General features: G+C 34.4%; 1 protein-coding gene across 2 annotated transcripts; it reads left to right on the forward strand.

Moving 5' to 3' along the window:
* The first annotated feature begins 3,777 nt into the window (after positions 1-3,777).
* On the forward strand, positions 3,778-16,514 carry LOC136811491 (sodium/potassium/calcium exchanger 4-like). Of its 2 annotated transcripts, XM_067068110.1 has the most exons (21): positions 3,778-3,960; positions 4,636-4,734; positions 4,920-4,996; positions 5,205-5,279; positions 5,873-5,957; positions 6,513-6,616; positions 6,741-6,815; positions 7,107-7,132; positions 8,235-8,288; positions 8,973-9,085; positions 10,183-10,227; positions 10,992-11,058; positions 11,271-11,373; positions 11,724-11,809; positions 12,442-12,512; positions 12,824-12,914; positions 14,293-14,371; positions 14,685-14,799; positions 15,150-15,262; positions 15,698-15,763; positions 16,120-16,358. In XM_067068110.1, the coding sequence occupies exons 1-21, from the start codon at positions 3,828-3,830 to the stop codon at positions 16,270-16,272; spliced, it is 1,830 nt and encodes a 609-aa protein (XP_066924211.1). In that variant the 5' UTR covers positions 3,778-3,827; the 3' UTR covers positions 16,273-16,358. The 2 variants fall into 2 exon arrangements, with proteins under 2 accessions (XP_066924211.1, XP_066924212.1); XM_067068111.1 differs by lacking the exon at positions 10,183-10,227 and having other exon boundaries at positions 16,120-16,514.
* Positions 16,515-17,938: the final 1,424 nt, after the last annotated feature.

A 17,938-nucleotide genomic window follows, 5' to 3' on the forward strand; every position in this document is an offset into this window, starting at 1 on the left:
CTTCTTTAGATGTTTACACGGGTCTTTGTAAGTTATTATGAACCCCATTTCTTTGAGTAAGTCCTCGTTAAAGTGGACGTTATAAACATGGAGAAAAGCTTGGCACTCAGGTGGTTTAGGGATTTCAAATCAAAGTTGCTGAACTCGTTGACAAATTGATCTCTGGTAAGACGATATAAAGGGTTTAGGTTATTGATGAAAACAGCTGAAGTTTGGTTGACATTTTGTGAGATTTGTGAGATCTTTAAATCAACCATCTTGTTTGCTGCCATATTTGTTATTTTCTATTTATTATCTGCCAATATGACTTTCTTGAAGCCGTTCCAAAATCAACCAATCAGGTTATGTATCGGAATTCCTATGGGAGTTCTTTTCCGAGATTTGTAAATTATAATATTTGTAAAATTTCGGCAAAAAAGACTTCTCAAATGTATGTATTAAATGCCCGCCAAAGTTGATTTTGTTCAATTAGGTACATAGCTTCAGCCAGGATTCTAGCTCCCCCCAAAAAAGTAAGTCCCCCCAAAAAATTACCTTGTGCTAGGTCCCCTAACACTTCAGGTACCCCCCAAAAACATTGTTCTCCCGCCCCCGTAGAGAGAAGTCAATAAAAAATATATGAGAGTACAGTTAACTGATAAATGAAAACTAAATTTTACTTGTATTTATATTTACAAATCTTTTGCTATTTATATTTGATTTAATAGTAAGAGATCTTTTGAAATTAGCTGAACAGCCCCCAGAGTCTCAGTCAGATCATCTAGGCCCCCTTCAACAATCTAGGTCCCCCGAAATATTTTGGTAATTTTAGCCCACAGGTTCTTTAAAGGCCAAAATATTTCTTAGCTCCCCCCCCCAAAAGTAAGGGGGGCTGAAGCTATGTAGGTAGTATTGTTTCTAATGTCGTTAAAGTATGTGGATACTTTACTTTTTAGACCATCTTCTCAGGGGGAGGTCGTCAGTAGTCCGACACTTTCTAGTCCGACAGTAAAAATGTCCGACGTTGGATTTGACAAGTCAAAAAAAACATATAAAACGAAATATGAATTGCCGAAGAGGAGGCACATCTTTTATCAGCAACCACGTGCTTATAAAAAAAACCCAAAGTTCCGACTTTGAGGTTGGGCCCCTAAACCGGACTTTTCTTAAATTTTGGGAAGCTTATTAGGATTAGGCTTTCAAAAGTCAAGAAATTGGATTTAGCTGTTTCTACGACCCTTCTGGAATTAAAGTTTGTGTTTTACAACCCTTATAGCATAATTATGAACAAGCAAAAAGAGACCCTTAAAGGCGGTGCATTCTTTTTGTTATAAATTATCTTTACGCAAATTTGATTGGTCCTTTGTTTCTAATTATGTCAAAATGCCGCCAAAATGAACATATTAATATTATCTTCAGTGAAAAACCCTTATTCAACATTCGACACTCTAAAATCTTTCGTTTTCGGACAAAAGTGACGTCGGAAAAAAGACTTCTAAATTGTAAATATGTTTTATAGATTCGGACTATTTTACTGTCGGACTAGAAAGTGTTGGACTAGTGACATGCACCCCTTCTCAGGACCCATTTATAAAGTAAAATCCTAAAGTAAATAATCTAAAAGATAAAAAAAAATTTGAATATTGAGAAGTTATATGAATCTTACTTCTTGCTTGCAATGACACATTTGAACATGGCAGAACATGGAGGATTTTGAATCTCTCTCTGCACAAATTTTACGTATCTTACTAAGATATAAAGTTACAAGCCCTGTGGAGTAGGGCTATAACACCCAAAAATGGCCAAAATATAGCAAAATATATACTTTGAGCTTGTAAAATTTAGGCAAACTTTTACTTTATAGTTATTTTCGATACCACTTATTTTTTTTTTAAATTGTAAATATGTTTTATAGATTCGGACTATTTTACTGTCGGAATAGAAAGTGTCGGACTAGTGACATGCACCCCTTCTCAGGACCCATTTATAAAGTAAAACCTAAAGTAAATAATCTAAAAGATAAAAAAAAATTTAAATATTGAGAAGTTATATGAATCTTACTTCTTGCTTGCAACGACACATTTGAACATGGCAGAACATGGAGGATTTTGAATCTCTCTCTGCACAAATTTTACGTATCTTACTAAGATAAAAAGTTACAAGCCCTGTGGAGTAGGGCTATAACACCCAAAAATGGCCAAAATATAGCAAAATATATACTCTGAGCTTTTAAAATTTAGGCAAACTTTTACTTTATAGTTATTTTCGATACCACTTATTTTTGTATTTTTTATTTTTTTTGGAGTCACTTCAGATATTTTCTGTCTGGTCTTTTTTCTTTTTTTTGCATTTCTATCTATATATCCAGTGCATGAATATTTTGCAGATTTATCTTGACAAAGAAATTTGATGAATCTTTGAGTCCATCTCAAAAGTATGTGTATTATTTCTTGATACATCTTAATTTTTTTGACATTTTCACAGCCCTCATTCATGCAATCTGTATTCAGATTTTCGGATCTTTTTTGGATAAAAGTAGGCCTAAGACAGCCAAAAATGAGCAAAAATAATCAACTTCAGTCGTGTAATTTTATTATTTCATTCTATGATCTATCTTTCATCTATGAATAATTGCACTATCTGAAATTTTCGACACTAAGTCGTCTTATCTTTACAATCTTTGATTTTAATTTTCTTTTTATCACAACTTCTTTTCTTTCTGGCCTTTTGCTCTCTTGAGAATTTTCCAGCCATATTTTCAGGGAGAAAAAGAGTGAGCGTTTTAGTCTGAATTATTGCTAGTATTTAGAGGTTAAGCCACTTTCTATTGGTTTAAATACTCGATGTTTTAAAATCTTTTTCTCTTGGTCATCAAATTTTATTGGTCAGATTTTTAGTAATGATGGTGAAATAATGATATAGGAAAATTTCTTTCTAAAAAACTGAAGTGAAAATGCACAGTATGTAATTTAACCCTTAATCCTAAACTGCTTAACAAGCGGATCACAAAATAAGATTTTTTTTTCTCTTAAATAAATCTCATTGCAAAACGTTAATTGGGATTATTGAGTGGCTTATTATTATATCAATAGAAATGTCTGTTTTGTGTGTTTTGATGTTCAGCTCGTTATCATTAATGATAATGATAAACGTTTAAAATCAAAACACACAAAACTATAGAATTATTAATACTGTCATTTCAATGTCAAAAGGTTGGTGTCAGAGCACTCAAAAAACTTTTTCCTATCTGGTCCTATGATCATTTTTGCGACTTCCTCTTATTTACTTTGGTTAGTTTTTTCTTACCACTCTGACTTTGTGCAGTATTGTTGATTTTTAACATGTAGACCTTGTGAATGAACAGACAGTGAAAATTTTCGCTTTTGTGGTATTTTGTTTCATTACATTCTTTTTAAACATTCATTTTAGAAATATGATCATGCATTTGTTTTTCTCTTTTCAGTGATAAAATATGTCAACAGTTGATTTTGTAGGGATTTGTTGAAAAGATAGATTTAGGAAGTTAGGCAATTATTTCGTTATTTTTTCATAGCAAGTTTATCGTGGGTGATCCTGTGTTGTAACAATAAAATGAGGTTTCACATTGAGTTTCATGTCTTATAGATACATCAGTTGCACCAGTCATTCAATGCATTCAATGCTTTGACTAAACTTTCAGTCAGGAAGAAAAGACACTTTTTTATTCTACTACTGGCAGTTTCATGCCACTTTTGTGACAATCTTCAGGCAAATAAAAACTTGACTAAACTTTGATATTTATTCTTAATTTCCAGAGAGTTTATATTAAAAAGGAAAAGCACAACAAAATTATAATTCATACAGATAAAATGTCACGCCACTTGATGTACAAGAAACATATTGAAAAGAGACGAATCAAAGTTGGTGTTTTAGCCACATTGTATATCTTGGTTGCAGTTGTATTCACTTCACATCAATTCTTAAATTCATTCGGTCAAACAGGTAGGCTATAAATTACGTTACGAACATCACTTGCCTCGTTTTGAAATTATTGCCATGGTGATTAACTCCCAGCGGATTTTATTAAAACTACTATTCGTAAGAAAATCATGTTTATGTCTCAAGGGACGTAATCACCATGGTAATAGTTTGAATATGAGGTAAGTGATTTGTGATGTAATTTATGAAAAGATTTATTTATCTATGTTTTGTTTAAAAAGTATAAACATTCGAAATTCTTGCGTTCAGTGTTACTTCGTAAAAGGACATTCTTTTGTTTCTTTGCTGTAGTTTTTGTAAGTTTGAAAGTTCCTGTGCTGTGGTTGATATTGAAGTTATCCTTGATATTTTTAGAATTTCTTTTTTTTAACTTGAGGAAAAAGCCTTCATTCCTGAAAAATACCCACTTAAAATTCGATGGCTTTTATCAAAAAAGTAAAGTAAAAAACTGCCTTGGAAAATGTTTTTATTGTGGAGTTTATTTTTCTCTCTTGTTATTTACATTTTTTACCAGACAACGTCAACAGAAAGACAATGGATTCCAATTGGACCATCATAACCTGATCTGGATAAATATATAATCGATCTTACCTCCTGATATCTAAACCTCTTGAATGATTAGGGTGCAAGAATTATACTTTATTTTCAACTTAGGTTTATTGTTTATTTCTTTTTAAGGTTCACAAGTCTATGAGGAACATTATGTGGGGAGAAAGTTGCTTCAAGTTGCGAATGGATCCTCATCTGCCAATGAAACTGAAAAATGTACAGAACCAAGTATGTAAAATTCCATCGTTTTTGAACACTTTTCTTTGTTTACATCTAAATCTAATTAATCAAGTCTTAATAAGGGTTTAATTGAATTTCAATTCTATTTTCATTCTATTTTTCAAAAGTTTTCTTCGTACTAAACTTGGTACTGTCCCTCATTTGTTGATTTTCTTCATTGTGATTGTTTCAAGGTGTGAAAGAGTTTCCAAGTGATTTATTCACACAACAGCAAAGAAGATATGGAGCTGTTATCCTCCACATACTCATGGTATGACTGTCACTTACTTATTCTAAACAGCCAAGAATGTCTACTGTTTGTTTCCAAAGTTTCTTCTTCTCTCACCCTTGAGACATAATCATGATAATTCTCTTTTTAGATGACCTTTTGACTTCGTTAACCCTTCTTTAATTGAACCAGATTGAACACACGTCGAACAAAGATAACATATCTAACGTGTTCTTATTTTTCTTTGCAGGCCATATATATGTTTGCGGCATTAGCCTTTGTGTGTGATGATTACTTCATATCAGCACTCGACAAAATTTGCCAGGTTTGTGGAAAAGTTGGTACATAATTTGGTTATCACTAATGCTTTAAGGCCTGTTTCCATCGATCGCGCGAGCCTGCGCGCTAGGGCAAAATTTCCTAAAATAGCCTATTGACGTCACGAATTAAATTTTCTTGTACACAAAAAGTGTACGCTCTTGTACGCTTTTGTGCTCTTTTCTACGCTGAAAATTTTCAACTTTTTTGAGCGTACAGGAGCGCACATCTCAATTGATAATTTTTCAACCAATCAAGAAAGAGAAAAACTGCTGAGTAAACAAAAAAATGTTAACATACAGATTGTGAATGTTTTTGATGGAAATCAAACATTGATCGCGCGGAGTGTGCGGCCAAATCTATTTTAAGGATTTTGGCCTAGCGTGCACGCTCGCGCGATCGATGGAAACAGGCCTTTATTCAAGATATATATGCATTAATAAGATGGAGACTTTTTAAAACGACCTGACGTTATCTATCAAGTGCAAGTTTTATGTTTATTTTGTTGGTTTTCATCAAAGTTTTGTTGTCGTTGGTTTGACATCTTATTCAACTACACTCTTTGACTCTTAAAGCAAACGGACCTCTCTTTCTTTACAGCGTTTGGATTTATCAGAAGACGTGGCTGGTGCAACTTTCATGGCAGCTGGAAGTTCTGCTCCTGAATTCTTCACCTCAATCATCGGTATCATGTCCCCTTTTATCTTTGGGCAATTAATGATAACTTTCTTTCTTTTTTTTAGTTCTACATTTTAAGAAAAGTGTTGACTTTTTATTATTCATGATATGCAACACTGGAGAGTCTTTTTAGAATTTTCAAAAAGTTCCACCCAATACGTCACTTAAACAATAGAAAAAGTGCCGTATTGGGTTGAAATTCTTAAAAATTGTTGGAAGACTCTCCAATGTTGTATATTATGAATATAGATAACCTTGCTCCATTTCACAGGCTTTTCATTATCTAAAAAGGACGTTGTGAAGGATACAGAGCTTCACGAGTTTTTTCATAAGCCTTCGCCGGTCCAAGGCACGAAAAAAAATACAATTGGCCGTTCGAAAAGTTCGGTTCGCCGTCTCAAATACATATTTACGCTAATCAATACACCGCGTTTGCTAAGAATTTGCCGGCCTAGAATATAAAAATCGCCAGAGTTAATTTTTCTCTCGGCAACCTACCAAAAACAAAGCAAAACCCTTGCGATACGTTAACATGCCACTAATTTCTGTCTCTTGTTTCCAGGTGTTTTCATCACCAAAGGAGACGTTGGAGTGGGAACCATCGTTGGTTCAGCTGTTTTCAATATACTTGTTATTATTGCTCTATGTGCTACTTTTGCTGGACAGGTACGTGGTGATAGTTTTTCACTTGTAAACAATGAATGAATGACGATACAATATTTATCAAATTTCAAATGCAATATTGCAGGCTTCATTAAGCTTTAATTTAACAGTGAAACTCTTCTTTCAGGTAGTTCACTTAACTTGGTGGCCGTTAATTCGAGATTCTTCAGTTTACATTTTATCCATCGCTCTCTTGATCCTGGTAAGCTATTTGAAAAGGCTTTTCACTTTTTTGAATTATGTGCCCGCTGTATAACTAATCATAAATCATTACCTTTCCTGAAGTGTATCCAATAAAAAGCAGATAAATTATAAATTCTTTTTATGGCTCTATTTGACCTAATAACCATTTTGGCCTATTTTTCCTTTTTTGAAAACCCCCTTTATTACCTACCAAATTGAATTTCTATTGAACAAACGAACAAAACACACTACTTCAGCTATTCCCAAAAATCAGCTGATTAAATATCATCTTATCCATTGTCTTGTTCAGGTGATGCATGATGGCTCAGTAACTTGGTAAGAATTTTATACCTTGACTCAAACGTTGTTTCGCCGTTACCGCATTTACATGGTGATAAGTTCTCATTGTTCGAGGTTCAGTATTTTGCCTCGTCTCGAAGTAAGCGAGTTAGAGATTATCGTCTTTGACCCAAAAATTTCTTTAATCTATGTTCCTTCTACCGGGTGCGCCACAAAAAAGTTTCTCTCTTTAAAACTGATTTTCCCGAAATCTAAAAATTTTAAAAGAACCATTTCTTTTCCATTGAAAAGAAGAAAGATATACTTAAATTTTGATGGGTCATTTATTACATTCGGTTCATTAGATCGAAAGTTATGTTCAATTGAATAAAAAAGTAACTTTCAGAAAGAGCCCGAAAACGTTAAAAATCGACCTATCAAATTAAACAGAAGTATGATTACATGATGCATCAGTATTTTCGTTTCAGTCATTAAAAATGATAATTAGCTGTCTAAATGACCTTTTGTTATATAAAGGAAGGTTGAATTTCAATAAAAGGAAGAAAATTCGTCGAAAAAAGCCAAAAAATCTGGTAAAACTCATAAGAATACATCAAATTATGGGTTTCGAGGTACATCCAGCCTTACATAGACTTTATCCAGTCTAGAACCAAAAATCTGATTAAAATTTCAGTGAAAGTAAATTAAAATGATTTTGATGAAGATTCTAAACTCTTTCGAACCCATCAGTTTCAAAATTTATGTGTTTAATTACTAAAAAAATGCTCTTAATCATGTAAAGCCTATTGCAATTGCCAATTTTAAAATAATTTGATAGGTCGATTTTTAACGTTTGCGGGCTCTTTCTAAAAGTAAATTCTTTATTCAATTGAGCATAACTTTCGATCTAATGAATCGAATTTAATAAATGACCCATCAAAATTTAAGTATATCTTTCTTCTTTCTAATGGAACAGGAATGGTTCTTTTGAAATTCTTAGATTTCGAGAAAATCAGTTTCAAAGAGAGAAACTTTTTTGTGGCGCACCCGGTAGGTCGTGAAACGCTCCACCAGTTTTTTTATCAAGTTTATATTGCCAAAGTTGCGACTTTCTGTTCACCGTGTGTCTAATTCATTTTTGAATTGTATTCTTTGCCAGGTGGGAGAGCTTGATAATGGTGTGCATGTATATTGGCTACATTATTCTAATGAAGTAAGTCAATGCAAAACGAATTCATATTCATCAGTTGGATCTTTAACAAAAGCAAAAGAGTGCGACTTAAAGCCACTCTTTCTCTTCCTTTATTTTATAACATTTTTTATCAATCAAGGTATTTATTTTTTCATAAGAAGGTATATTTGTGACTTGGTTGTGTTAAGTTACCTTTCAAGCAATCAACCTTTTAAGTCAGATCTGTGTGAAACTTAGTCTGAACATGGAATTATTATAGACACTGGAAAAACAACGGGCTGATTTTTGCCAATTTCTCATGTACAGTACAAGCCTTGTCCGCAGTAATTACATTATTGTTCACCCTCCTTCCACCATTAAATGATTTTTCGTAGCATTTTATTATACGTCGTTATGACGTTTTAAATTTCGAGAAAGATGCAAAAACATGCTATGTATAAGAAATGGAATATTGACACCAGAAATTTTTAAACTTCAACCTCAAAAAATCCATTGAATTTGAAGTTTTTGAAAATCAGAAAGAAAATTTCACCAAATTTCTCACTAACTAGTTGTTTACAAAGAACCCCTTAGGTTATTTAAACTAGACCTATAGGGCTTCACCGATAAAACCATAAAACTGATTCTGGCATCCCCCCCCTGTCGAAGTTTTTTTTCGCTAGAGGATGAGCAGAAGCCTATGTGAAACTGTTCGATCCTCTTTAGATGCAATCCACGAATTGTCGATAAAATCAATTCACGAAAGAAGCGAGCGCAACCAGACGTATCATTTACAAATAACGGAGATAAAAGCTCTTGTCTAGTAGACAATGAAGAAGGTATTATTGATTAACTTTGGAATGAATAACTCCCGGGGGTACTAGGTTTGCGAAGTCCAAGCGAAAAATCGAATATCGACCCTTTGAGAGAAAAATTTATGACATTTTTGAGACCCTATGAGAGATTTTAGCCAAGCTTTTGGGAGATTTTCCCAAAGTTTGATTAATTTTTTCATAAAATTTTGTTCAGAATTTCCGTGACCCTTTGAGAGGGAAATTCTCAATTTAAGTGATTCTGGGACCCTTTGAGAGACTAACCTATGACTTTTGAGGTATGAACAAGGATATCATTATGGTTCGCACATACCTTAATTTCCAAACTATGAATTTCCTGCTTCCTTGTTATAAGTAGCAATTTCAAGGGACACCTCTGTTCCTTGCTACAGGTTGTACACGCTTTTTTTATAAGAATAGTGTACTTTGGCTGAGGATGAGCATTTTTCTATTCTTCTAAACAATAGGCTTGTTGCTCTAACTCTCACTTGAAATCTCACCCTGATATTCTTATTGAAGTTATTCTTATAAAAAACAAACGTGTATGTGATTTAAGCGAAGGCTACACTGATGTTCTTTCGGATCCGTTCTTTCCAGGCGACTGCTCTTCAATTGTTTCATTACAACCAGTTCGTAAATTGTTGCAGTCTAGCCTGCTAAGTGTAAAAAGGGAAGTAAATTGAGAAGAAAGAAAACATTCGACTTAGATTTGAATTCAACATTCGGATCATAAAATAAGTTCGAAAATTGAATGTCAAACGTTCGATTGCGTAATGATGTTAGAATATCTAACGCTCTATTGCATCATATAACTAAAGAAATTGAATTGAAAAATTTCAGGCGCTTTTTCGCAGGCACTTGCAATTTTCTTCTGCAATATTTTTATTGCGTTGCAGAAGGATTGCAGAAAAAAACACGTTTGTTACATTTTGCAATTCCTCGCACGCGTGCGATGCAAAATAAATACATCGCAACTGCGCGAATAAAGAAACATCGGTGTATTCTTAGCTTTAAAGCAGCCATTGAAAGTGTCATCTCTTACAAGGTTCTTTAATAAGGATGAAATATGGAATGCTTTTCAATAATGTTATCACTAATTTTAGCTTTGAAAGGTTCATCAGCCAAAGAAGAACTTCTACTTCCTAAAGGTATCATTGTCGCATATTAAACGTTAAACAAATACATCATATTTACATACACAACACATACATTATACATACACATACATACACATAACTCAAATGATATACCTAACCTTAAACAATGTTGCCTTCTACAACCAGTCACATAAAACTACAGAAAACGTCATTCATAAACTCTTCGTTCGTTCGTTCGTTCATTTAAAACTTCTGATTAAAATAAAAATACTTAAAACAAAAGGATGCATAAACAGCTTATAAAATAATTTTCCCAATTAATGCAGACGTTTTTATACGATTATTTAACGAAGACGAAAAGATAAATAAATACAAATGTAACAGAAAGAAGAAAGTTGATAAAAATTTAAATGAGAAATATAAAAACTTTGTAAATACGCTTAAAGCTTTACTTTACGCTCCACTTTCAAACAACCCCATGTCCCAAACATGTCGAGACTCTACTTACTGAAAGAATCGGCTAAAGAAAACGTGCCAAGTGACAAAAAATACCATTGATTTTATCATCCTACAGTATATTTGGTGAAAATCCTTCTAGAAAAGCCTTCTAGAAAAGCCTTATTTTTATTTGAATTGGCAACAATGCAACTTATGAAAATAGGTAATGTTTTAACTTACTAGATGCTATTCACCTGGTCACTGAGAAATTGTTGTTTTCTAACAGAGTATCAACGGGCTTTATAGTCTGTTTTCCCTGTTTACAAATAGTACAGAACAAAAATGTCAATTTTTCTAATTTTGTAAATGTTTTTCAGTGGAATTCAGTCCAGATGATGAAAGGGGACAACGGATGAATGATTTGCTTCCAGCCGGCAGTAGAAGGTGAATATTTTCAAGCTCATTTAAAGCCTATAGTTATAGTGAACAAGAAAGTGTTTACGGAATGACTTTGAAAACACGGCGAAAGAATAAACTTTTCAACTGAATCAAAGAAACATATTTTTAAGACGTTTCTAGCTCTTTGTAGTTCTAATAGTAGCTGACCATAGCACCTTGTTAGCTATTCGATTTGAGATTTTCGTCAATTTCTTCAGACGCTTAACGTGGAAAGAATTGGGTATGATGATCATGATGACGGATAAATTCTCACCGACAACAAGATTCAGGGCGGCTTGTCTTGTCGTCATTCTAAGAGGGGTAAGCTTAACATTCTCCCCGCCCCCGCCCCGCAAACATCACAGATAACTGTGTATTGTTGACAAGCAGCCCTGTAACGAGTTTGTGTGCGTATGATTTTCTACAAAGGGGGCGGCTAGCTTTTGATTTGACTAGATCCTGATCAACTGAGGAGGACGGTAAACAAGATTTTGCGGGTCAAAACTGCGAGTTATACTAAATCTCTTCAGTCACTCCACCGTCCTCAGACGTGCAAATACATAAACTTGCTTGTGTGAACTCTACAGAAGTATAAAGTAGCAACGTCAATAACTTACGACCTTGCGTGACATTGTGTTTTGTTTTAATTGGACTTCTCTTCTCACCTCCAGGAGCATAAAAGTGCAACACCGGAAGAAAAAGAAAAGATATTGCGGAAGAACGAAGCTAACGATAATTACCAAACAGTGAATAATGGGTAAGTCGTTAATCATTAAGTGATGTTTTTGTGTCCGTTGGCTTTTTAAAATTGAACATCGCTTCTTTTTTGCAAGTATTCACATCTTTTGGAAAGATCTGTTCGTGCGAAATTTGATAAACCTACTTTAATTTGCGGCCTGTCGGTCTGTTTCGGTTAAATTTTTTGTCTCTCTAGTACAAACTATCTAGTACAAAATCATTAAAAAACAGGACGTAGAAGTGCTCATTCAGGCTCATTGAAAAAAACAAAGGATACCATTGCATTGAGTTAATTAGTAACTTCACTTTAATCGAAGTAACTCGCCCCTCAGAGGCAACATGAGACTCGCCTTAAAATCGTAACGAACCTATCTTTACCGAATAAAAGTTTAGGCTACGTTTTTCTTTTTGTGCATATCTTTATCGGGGAAAACTTCGTCGGGGAAAATTTTCGTCGGGAAAAATTTTCGTCACTTGCTGGTAGTTGGTAAACGCATTAAGGCCGGTGAAAATTTTCGTCGGGGAAAAAATATTCATCACTTGTCCAAAATGTCGTCACTTTTCCCCAACCAAGTTTTCCCCGTTAAGGTATTTCGCCACCGTCTCCTCCACATCATCATCCACTGATGGGTGATGTTTTTTGTTTCTCAGAGACATCGAAGGACGTGGCGGAGATGATGAACGCGAAGAATCGATCGAAGGAACGCCTTTCCTCTATCCACGTAAGTGAACGGGGTGCTCGCTTTTCGTATCTCTCGATTATCTAGCGAATGATGAAATCTCTGTAGATACCAGTCCTTTTGCAAACAAGCACTAAAGCATCTTATTCTACTTCTACGATCTTGTCATAGAATAACATTATTAGTTCACGGATTTGCTTCTTCTCGGATTCAAGAATTTTCTATTTTGCTATTAGAAGATCGAAGACAGTACTTAGATGTTAAAGCGCCTAAAACTGTGACATAATTCAGTGAATAGATATTGTCGTAAAAAAACAATAGCTGTATATTTTGGTAATTTTTTTTTATTGCAGAGGGTTCCATCGTTCGCATCATCTTTTGGATTTTATCGTTACCGTTGGTTATCATTCTGTATTTTACCATACCTGACTGTCGTAAACCAAAGTAAGTCATCGTAGAAAAATTGAATGTTTTTTTATGCATGCTTTCTATGATATGAAAAAAAGGCGAAAATTTGAAAATGTACTTGCGAATGTCTTACTACGCCTCTATGTCCAAAGTATTTACCCATTTTTGGACTGCCGGAAAAACTGGTTTTTTGGCATTTTCTCGAGATTTTATCATTAGTTTTTTCTGATTTTTTGCTCAAAGATGCGTATTAAGAATGCCCAAAACATGGCCGAGTCCGATTTTTGAGAAAAAAATTTTTCCGGCCGAAAATACCGGAAATATGCCGGAAAAACTGGTTTTTTGGCATTTTCTCGAGATTTTATCATTAGTTTTTTCTGATTTTTTGCTCAAAGATGCGTATTAACAATGCCCAAATCATTGCCGAGTCCGATTTTTGAGAAAAAAATTTTTCCGGCCGAAAATGCCGGAAATCGCCGTTTTTGCAGATTTTCATTGGACTTTTTCCTGATATTTCTTTGATTTTTCACGCAAAATCATTATTGATATCAATGCCAACCATCAAGTATGGTTCAATTGTCAATAAAACTGATTTTTGACGCCGGGGCTTTCTAAAAATCGCCGGAACAGCCGAATATCGCCGGAAAAACGGTTTTTCTTGAATTTCTCGAGCTGTACTTTATATTTTTTCATGAAATTTTGCACACTGAAGCAAAATAACAATACCTAAAATGTGACGGAGCCTGATTTTTGAAGATAAAAAATTTCGGCCAAAAATGCCGATAATATGCCGTCAAAACCGGTTTGTTGCCATTTTGTCGAGATTTCATTAATCGTTTTCCTCGATTTTTGCACAAAGATACGTGTATCAGCAATGCCCTAAGTGTGGCCGATTCGGATTTTTGAGAATCATGTTTTTCCGGCCGAAAATGCCGGAAGTATGCCGGAAATCGCCGTTTTTGCAGATTTGAATTGGGCTTTTTCCATATATTTCTTTGTTTTTTCACTTGAAAAAATTATTGATAACAATGCCACCATCAAGCATGATTCAATTGTCAATAAAACTTTTGCAATTTTGCAACCGGAACTTTCTATTTCTTTTTTCCCTAAACCCCTCCCCCCCCCCATCAACAATCAACGATGAAATTTAATGCATTTTCGCTAAGCGCTATATTTTCTTAATGATTGTTTTTCTCCTTATTGCTATCTAAGTTTCATCATCAGGTAGGTCCATTCAGCATGTTGCTTGTTGATAATATAGTTGCCTTTTACAACTCTAATTAAAAATTTATCAACGATCTCCACTGAGAAATTAAAATGAAAGGCTTTTACAGTCCCTGGTCAATACTTCCACGAACTTGGTGAAACTGTTCAATCTATTTAAAAGTAATTTGCGTATCTCATTCTTTTTCAGGTGGGAAGCATGGTACATTTTGACCTTCATCCTCTCTATATTTTGGATTTGTATTTTCTCATATGTCATGGTGTGGATGGTAAGTGCAATGTTGACCAGTGCTGCATACTTTTTGCTTAGTCTTCTGTAGAGGGGTCAATACCCTTCCATCTTGAGAATCAACCATCTTCTCTTTTTCTGGGGACTTTTTATGGATGTTGGTTTTTATCCCTATCCCCCATCGAAGCCCTTTACTGTATTTCGTAAGATCAAGACGCTCAATAAATGCTTTTCTTGTTTTCTTGGATTCGAATTTCGGTGTGTGATGACGCACTTGTGTCATTTGGTGACATTGGTGACTTGATAAGAAAAGATGCTTTTTAATTATTAATTTTCGATTTTCTTTCTCACAGGTATCCTTAATCGGGTTTACTTTCGGTATCCCTGACGTCATCATGGGGTTAGTCTTTCTAGCCGCGGGAACGAGCATACCAGACGCAATTTCAAGTCTGTTAGTTGCCAAAGAAGGTATGCCTTGTTAATTTTGATTGGATTTTCGTTATAATAGTTTTTATTATTCCAACCGAAAAAAGATCGCTTGGCAAAAGAAACGGTGTTCCCCGCTTTCAAACTTATGAATAAATGAAACGTCCACAGGTATTTATATGTGTCATAAGTGTGTCCAACTACCAAAGTGCTCTGACAAACAGGCAAACATTCTTAGATTCCAGCTGAATAGCTGAACTAAATTTGAAAAAAATTGAAACGATGACCTAAAACTAGCATTTTTTGCAAGTCCTAAAGGGAGTAAAACTAGTAGCATCGACTTCTTCATCGCATGGCTTTCCATCACTAATGATTTCCGTTTATTTTCACAGGACTTGGCGATATGGCAGTATCCAACTCAATTGGTTCAAATGTATTCGATATTCTGATTGGTTTAGCTGTTCCATGGTTTATTAGGACTGCCATGGTTAACCCGGGTTCAACAGTATGTCGAAATTTTATCGTGTTATTGTCTCTTTTCTTAAGATAACGCCAATTTGTTCGCAATCTAAGGCTGAGACTTCATCAAAGCTCTTCCCTAAGACACATGTTCATGTTTGATAAACAATGATATTTGCATGTAGCTCATAGCTAGCTTGTTGATAAAAACAAATGGGGATGAAATTTTAAGGTAGTTTTGTCACCGGCGATGATTTTTCAGCCGATTTTCCGGTTGAAAGGACCTAACGGGTTTAGTTCTGCCTCGTGAGATCTGACGAAAAAACTGCTGAAAAAAGCAGTAGCCACTCTTATTATGGGAGATGGAGTGATTACTTGTTTCCATTGACATTGTGCTGTACATTTGTAAACATGGATCATTTATGATGTTGTGATTAACACCATGCCACTAGAACGTAATACCCTCACTTTGTTTTTATAGGTTCATCTGAATAGCCGTGGAATGGTATTTTCAGTCGCACTTTTATTCGCTTCCGTTTTATTCACAGTAAGTTTAGTGTTTGCCAACACATTTATTCTCTTATTCATTGCATACTGCTCGATAAATCCGCTACTGTACTATCATAGCTTTCAAACCTATAAGCTATCTAAGAGGATATCCAATAATTCTAAAATTTTGACAATAAATTAAATATTTAACGCCAGGGGACTTGCAGTGTATAGTAGTTTTTGTAGGGTCAATTTGATGTCGAGGTTCAATAATTATTATCAAGGGGTGATAAATAGAAATCACAAGGGGTAAATGATTTATTGATTGAAACAATATAATACCATTCTCCCTTGCTCAAAATATTCTTTAAATACCCTATTAGTATTTGTAGCACTTTCCTATTTTTTCTTTAGGTATTAGTAATTCACCTGAACAAATGGAAGTTAGACAAGAAGCTTGGTATTATTTTCTTCCTTGTTTATCTTGTGTTTATCACTTTCTCATCCTTAATCGAATTCAATGTGTTTGGCTTCGTTAACTATCCCGTCTGTGCATTCCATGGATAATCAATCACAAAGTCCAGTCTAGAAAAATTATAAACACTGAGGCGATTAGCCTCGCTTATCTAAATTGGGATTATAAATCGGGGATATTTTCCATTATTTTGGGGTAAAATGGGAAATAGAGTAGTAACTCTTTATTTATATTTTGATTTTGTTTTGACAAATTCCTTTATTTAGCTGTCACTTTTTTACCTATTTTTACCTTTTTTTATTAAAGGTTTTAAAAAGAGAACTCCTTCTGTAAAGGAAAGTGCATTGCGGTATTTGAGTTTTTATTGTGTTTCTTCATCTTGGATTTTGTCCAAATCCGCCAAATTTTCTTTCCGCTAAAATATCTTCCCTTCAAGTATACTGGTAGCTTGTTTCGTGTTCCATTCACCAACCAACTTATTAAGAAGTTTTTTAAACTTTTTAGATTTTACAACTTATGTCAAGGGAATTTGACAGGCCATATTCCAAAATTTCTGTACGCGAGAATTTCTGGCATTTAAGTACTAAGATTTGCATAAGGTATATTAGTAGCAGAATTATTTTCTATTTTTAACAACTCGATTGTTCTTGTACAATAAAATATGTAGCCTTACTTGGATATTATTTTTTTACTAGCATTTTTTTTCTGTTGATTTTGTAGAGAATTTAAAATTTATTACGCTTTTTGTTTACATTTATTTTATAGTTATAAAATTTTGTTGGTTTTCTTAACCCTGATCGATACCGACTGAATAAAAGGGACCTTCTTGAGTTTGAGCCGACAAGGTTAATCAGTTTCATATCTACTTTACCTGAAAACCTATACCCGAAGGTTTAGAACACCCCCTTCTCACAGACCTGGTAGGATTTTTTTCAGTGGGGTGAAGGAAGCGGGCCGAAACTTGATGGGGATTGAAGTTCTCATATTTTTATGGGGACTTAAATTCTTTTGTTTTCAAGTCAGAAAATTCAGCGCGGATTGGAAAAACATTGAGGATTGGTTTATTTGATCATTTCAGTGGGGACGAAAATAGGACTATAATTTTCCATCGGAGACGATTTTTCCAGTGGGTCAAAGAGAAGGGGGTTTTTTAGATGACAAAACATTTTTTATTTGTATCACGAATTTTCATACTAAGCGAGTTTTTTCATCACATTTTTTGGTTTTTCCAAATAGAATTTTTCGAACCATTTTTTGATTTACATTTGATAGATTAGATATATAGAGATATTGTTATAATACAAACTGTATAAATTGAAAGATACCTTTAGGACAGTTTTCAGAATGACCAAACAATCCTTTTTCAGATGCCATTTAAGGAATTTGAAAATGTAGGGTTTTAGGTCCCATCTAGACTGGCACGCCAGTCGGGCTGGAAAGGTCTCACGCGGAAAAAGTGAGCGTAGGAGTTAGGTAAAGTTAATCAGCAGCCTCTCATCAACTTCGGCTTGTTCTCCTACGAAGTTTCTATTCTAGCAAACGCTTGCCGCCTTTGAGTTCCCGCCCTCTGACATGATTGGTTAACAGACTGGTTTGCTAGTCTATGTCCCATCCAGTTTCCCCTTTGGCAAAGAAAAACTTAATCCAAACGTAAGATCTATTTTTCGAAAAACATTGTCACCCTGTTTGGTGTTTACGCGGGACCTTAAAAACCTCAAATGTGAACACATCATTCTTTAAAATCTTGAAAATTGTTAA

This window comes from Clytia hemisphaerica, unplaced genomic scaffold, assembly GCF_902728285.1.
Source record: "Clytia hemisphaerica strain Z4C2 unplaced genomic scaffold, Clytia hemisphaerica genome assembly, whole genome shotgun sequence".
Lineage (NCBI taxonomy): Eukaryota > Metazoa > Cnidaria > Hydrozoa > Leptothecata > Clytiidae > Clytia > Clytia hemisphaerica.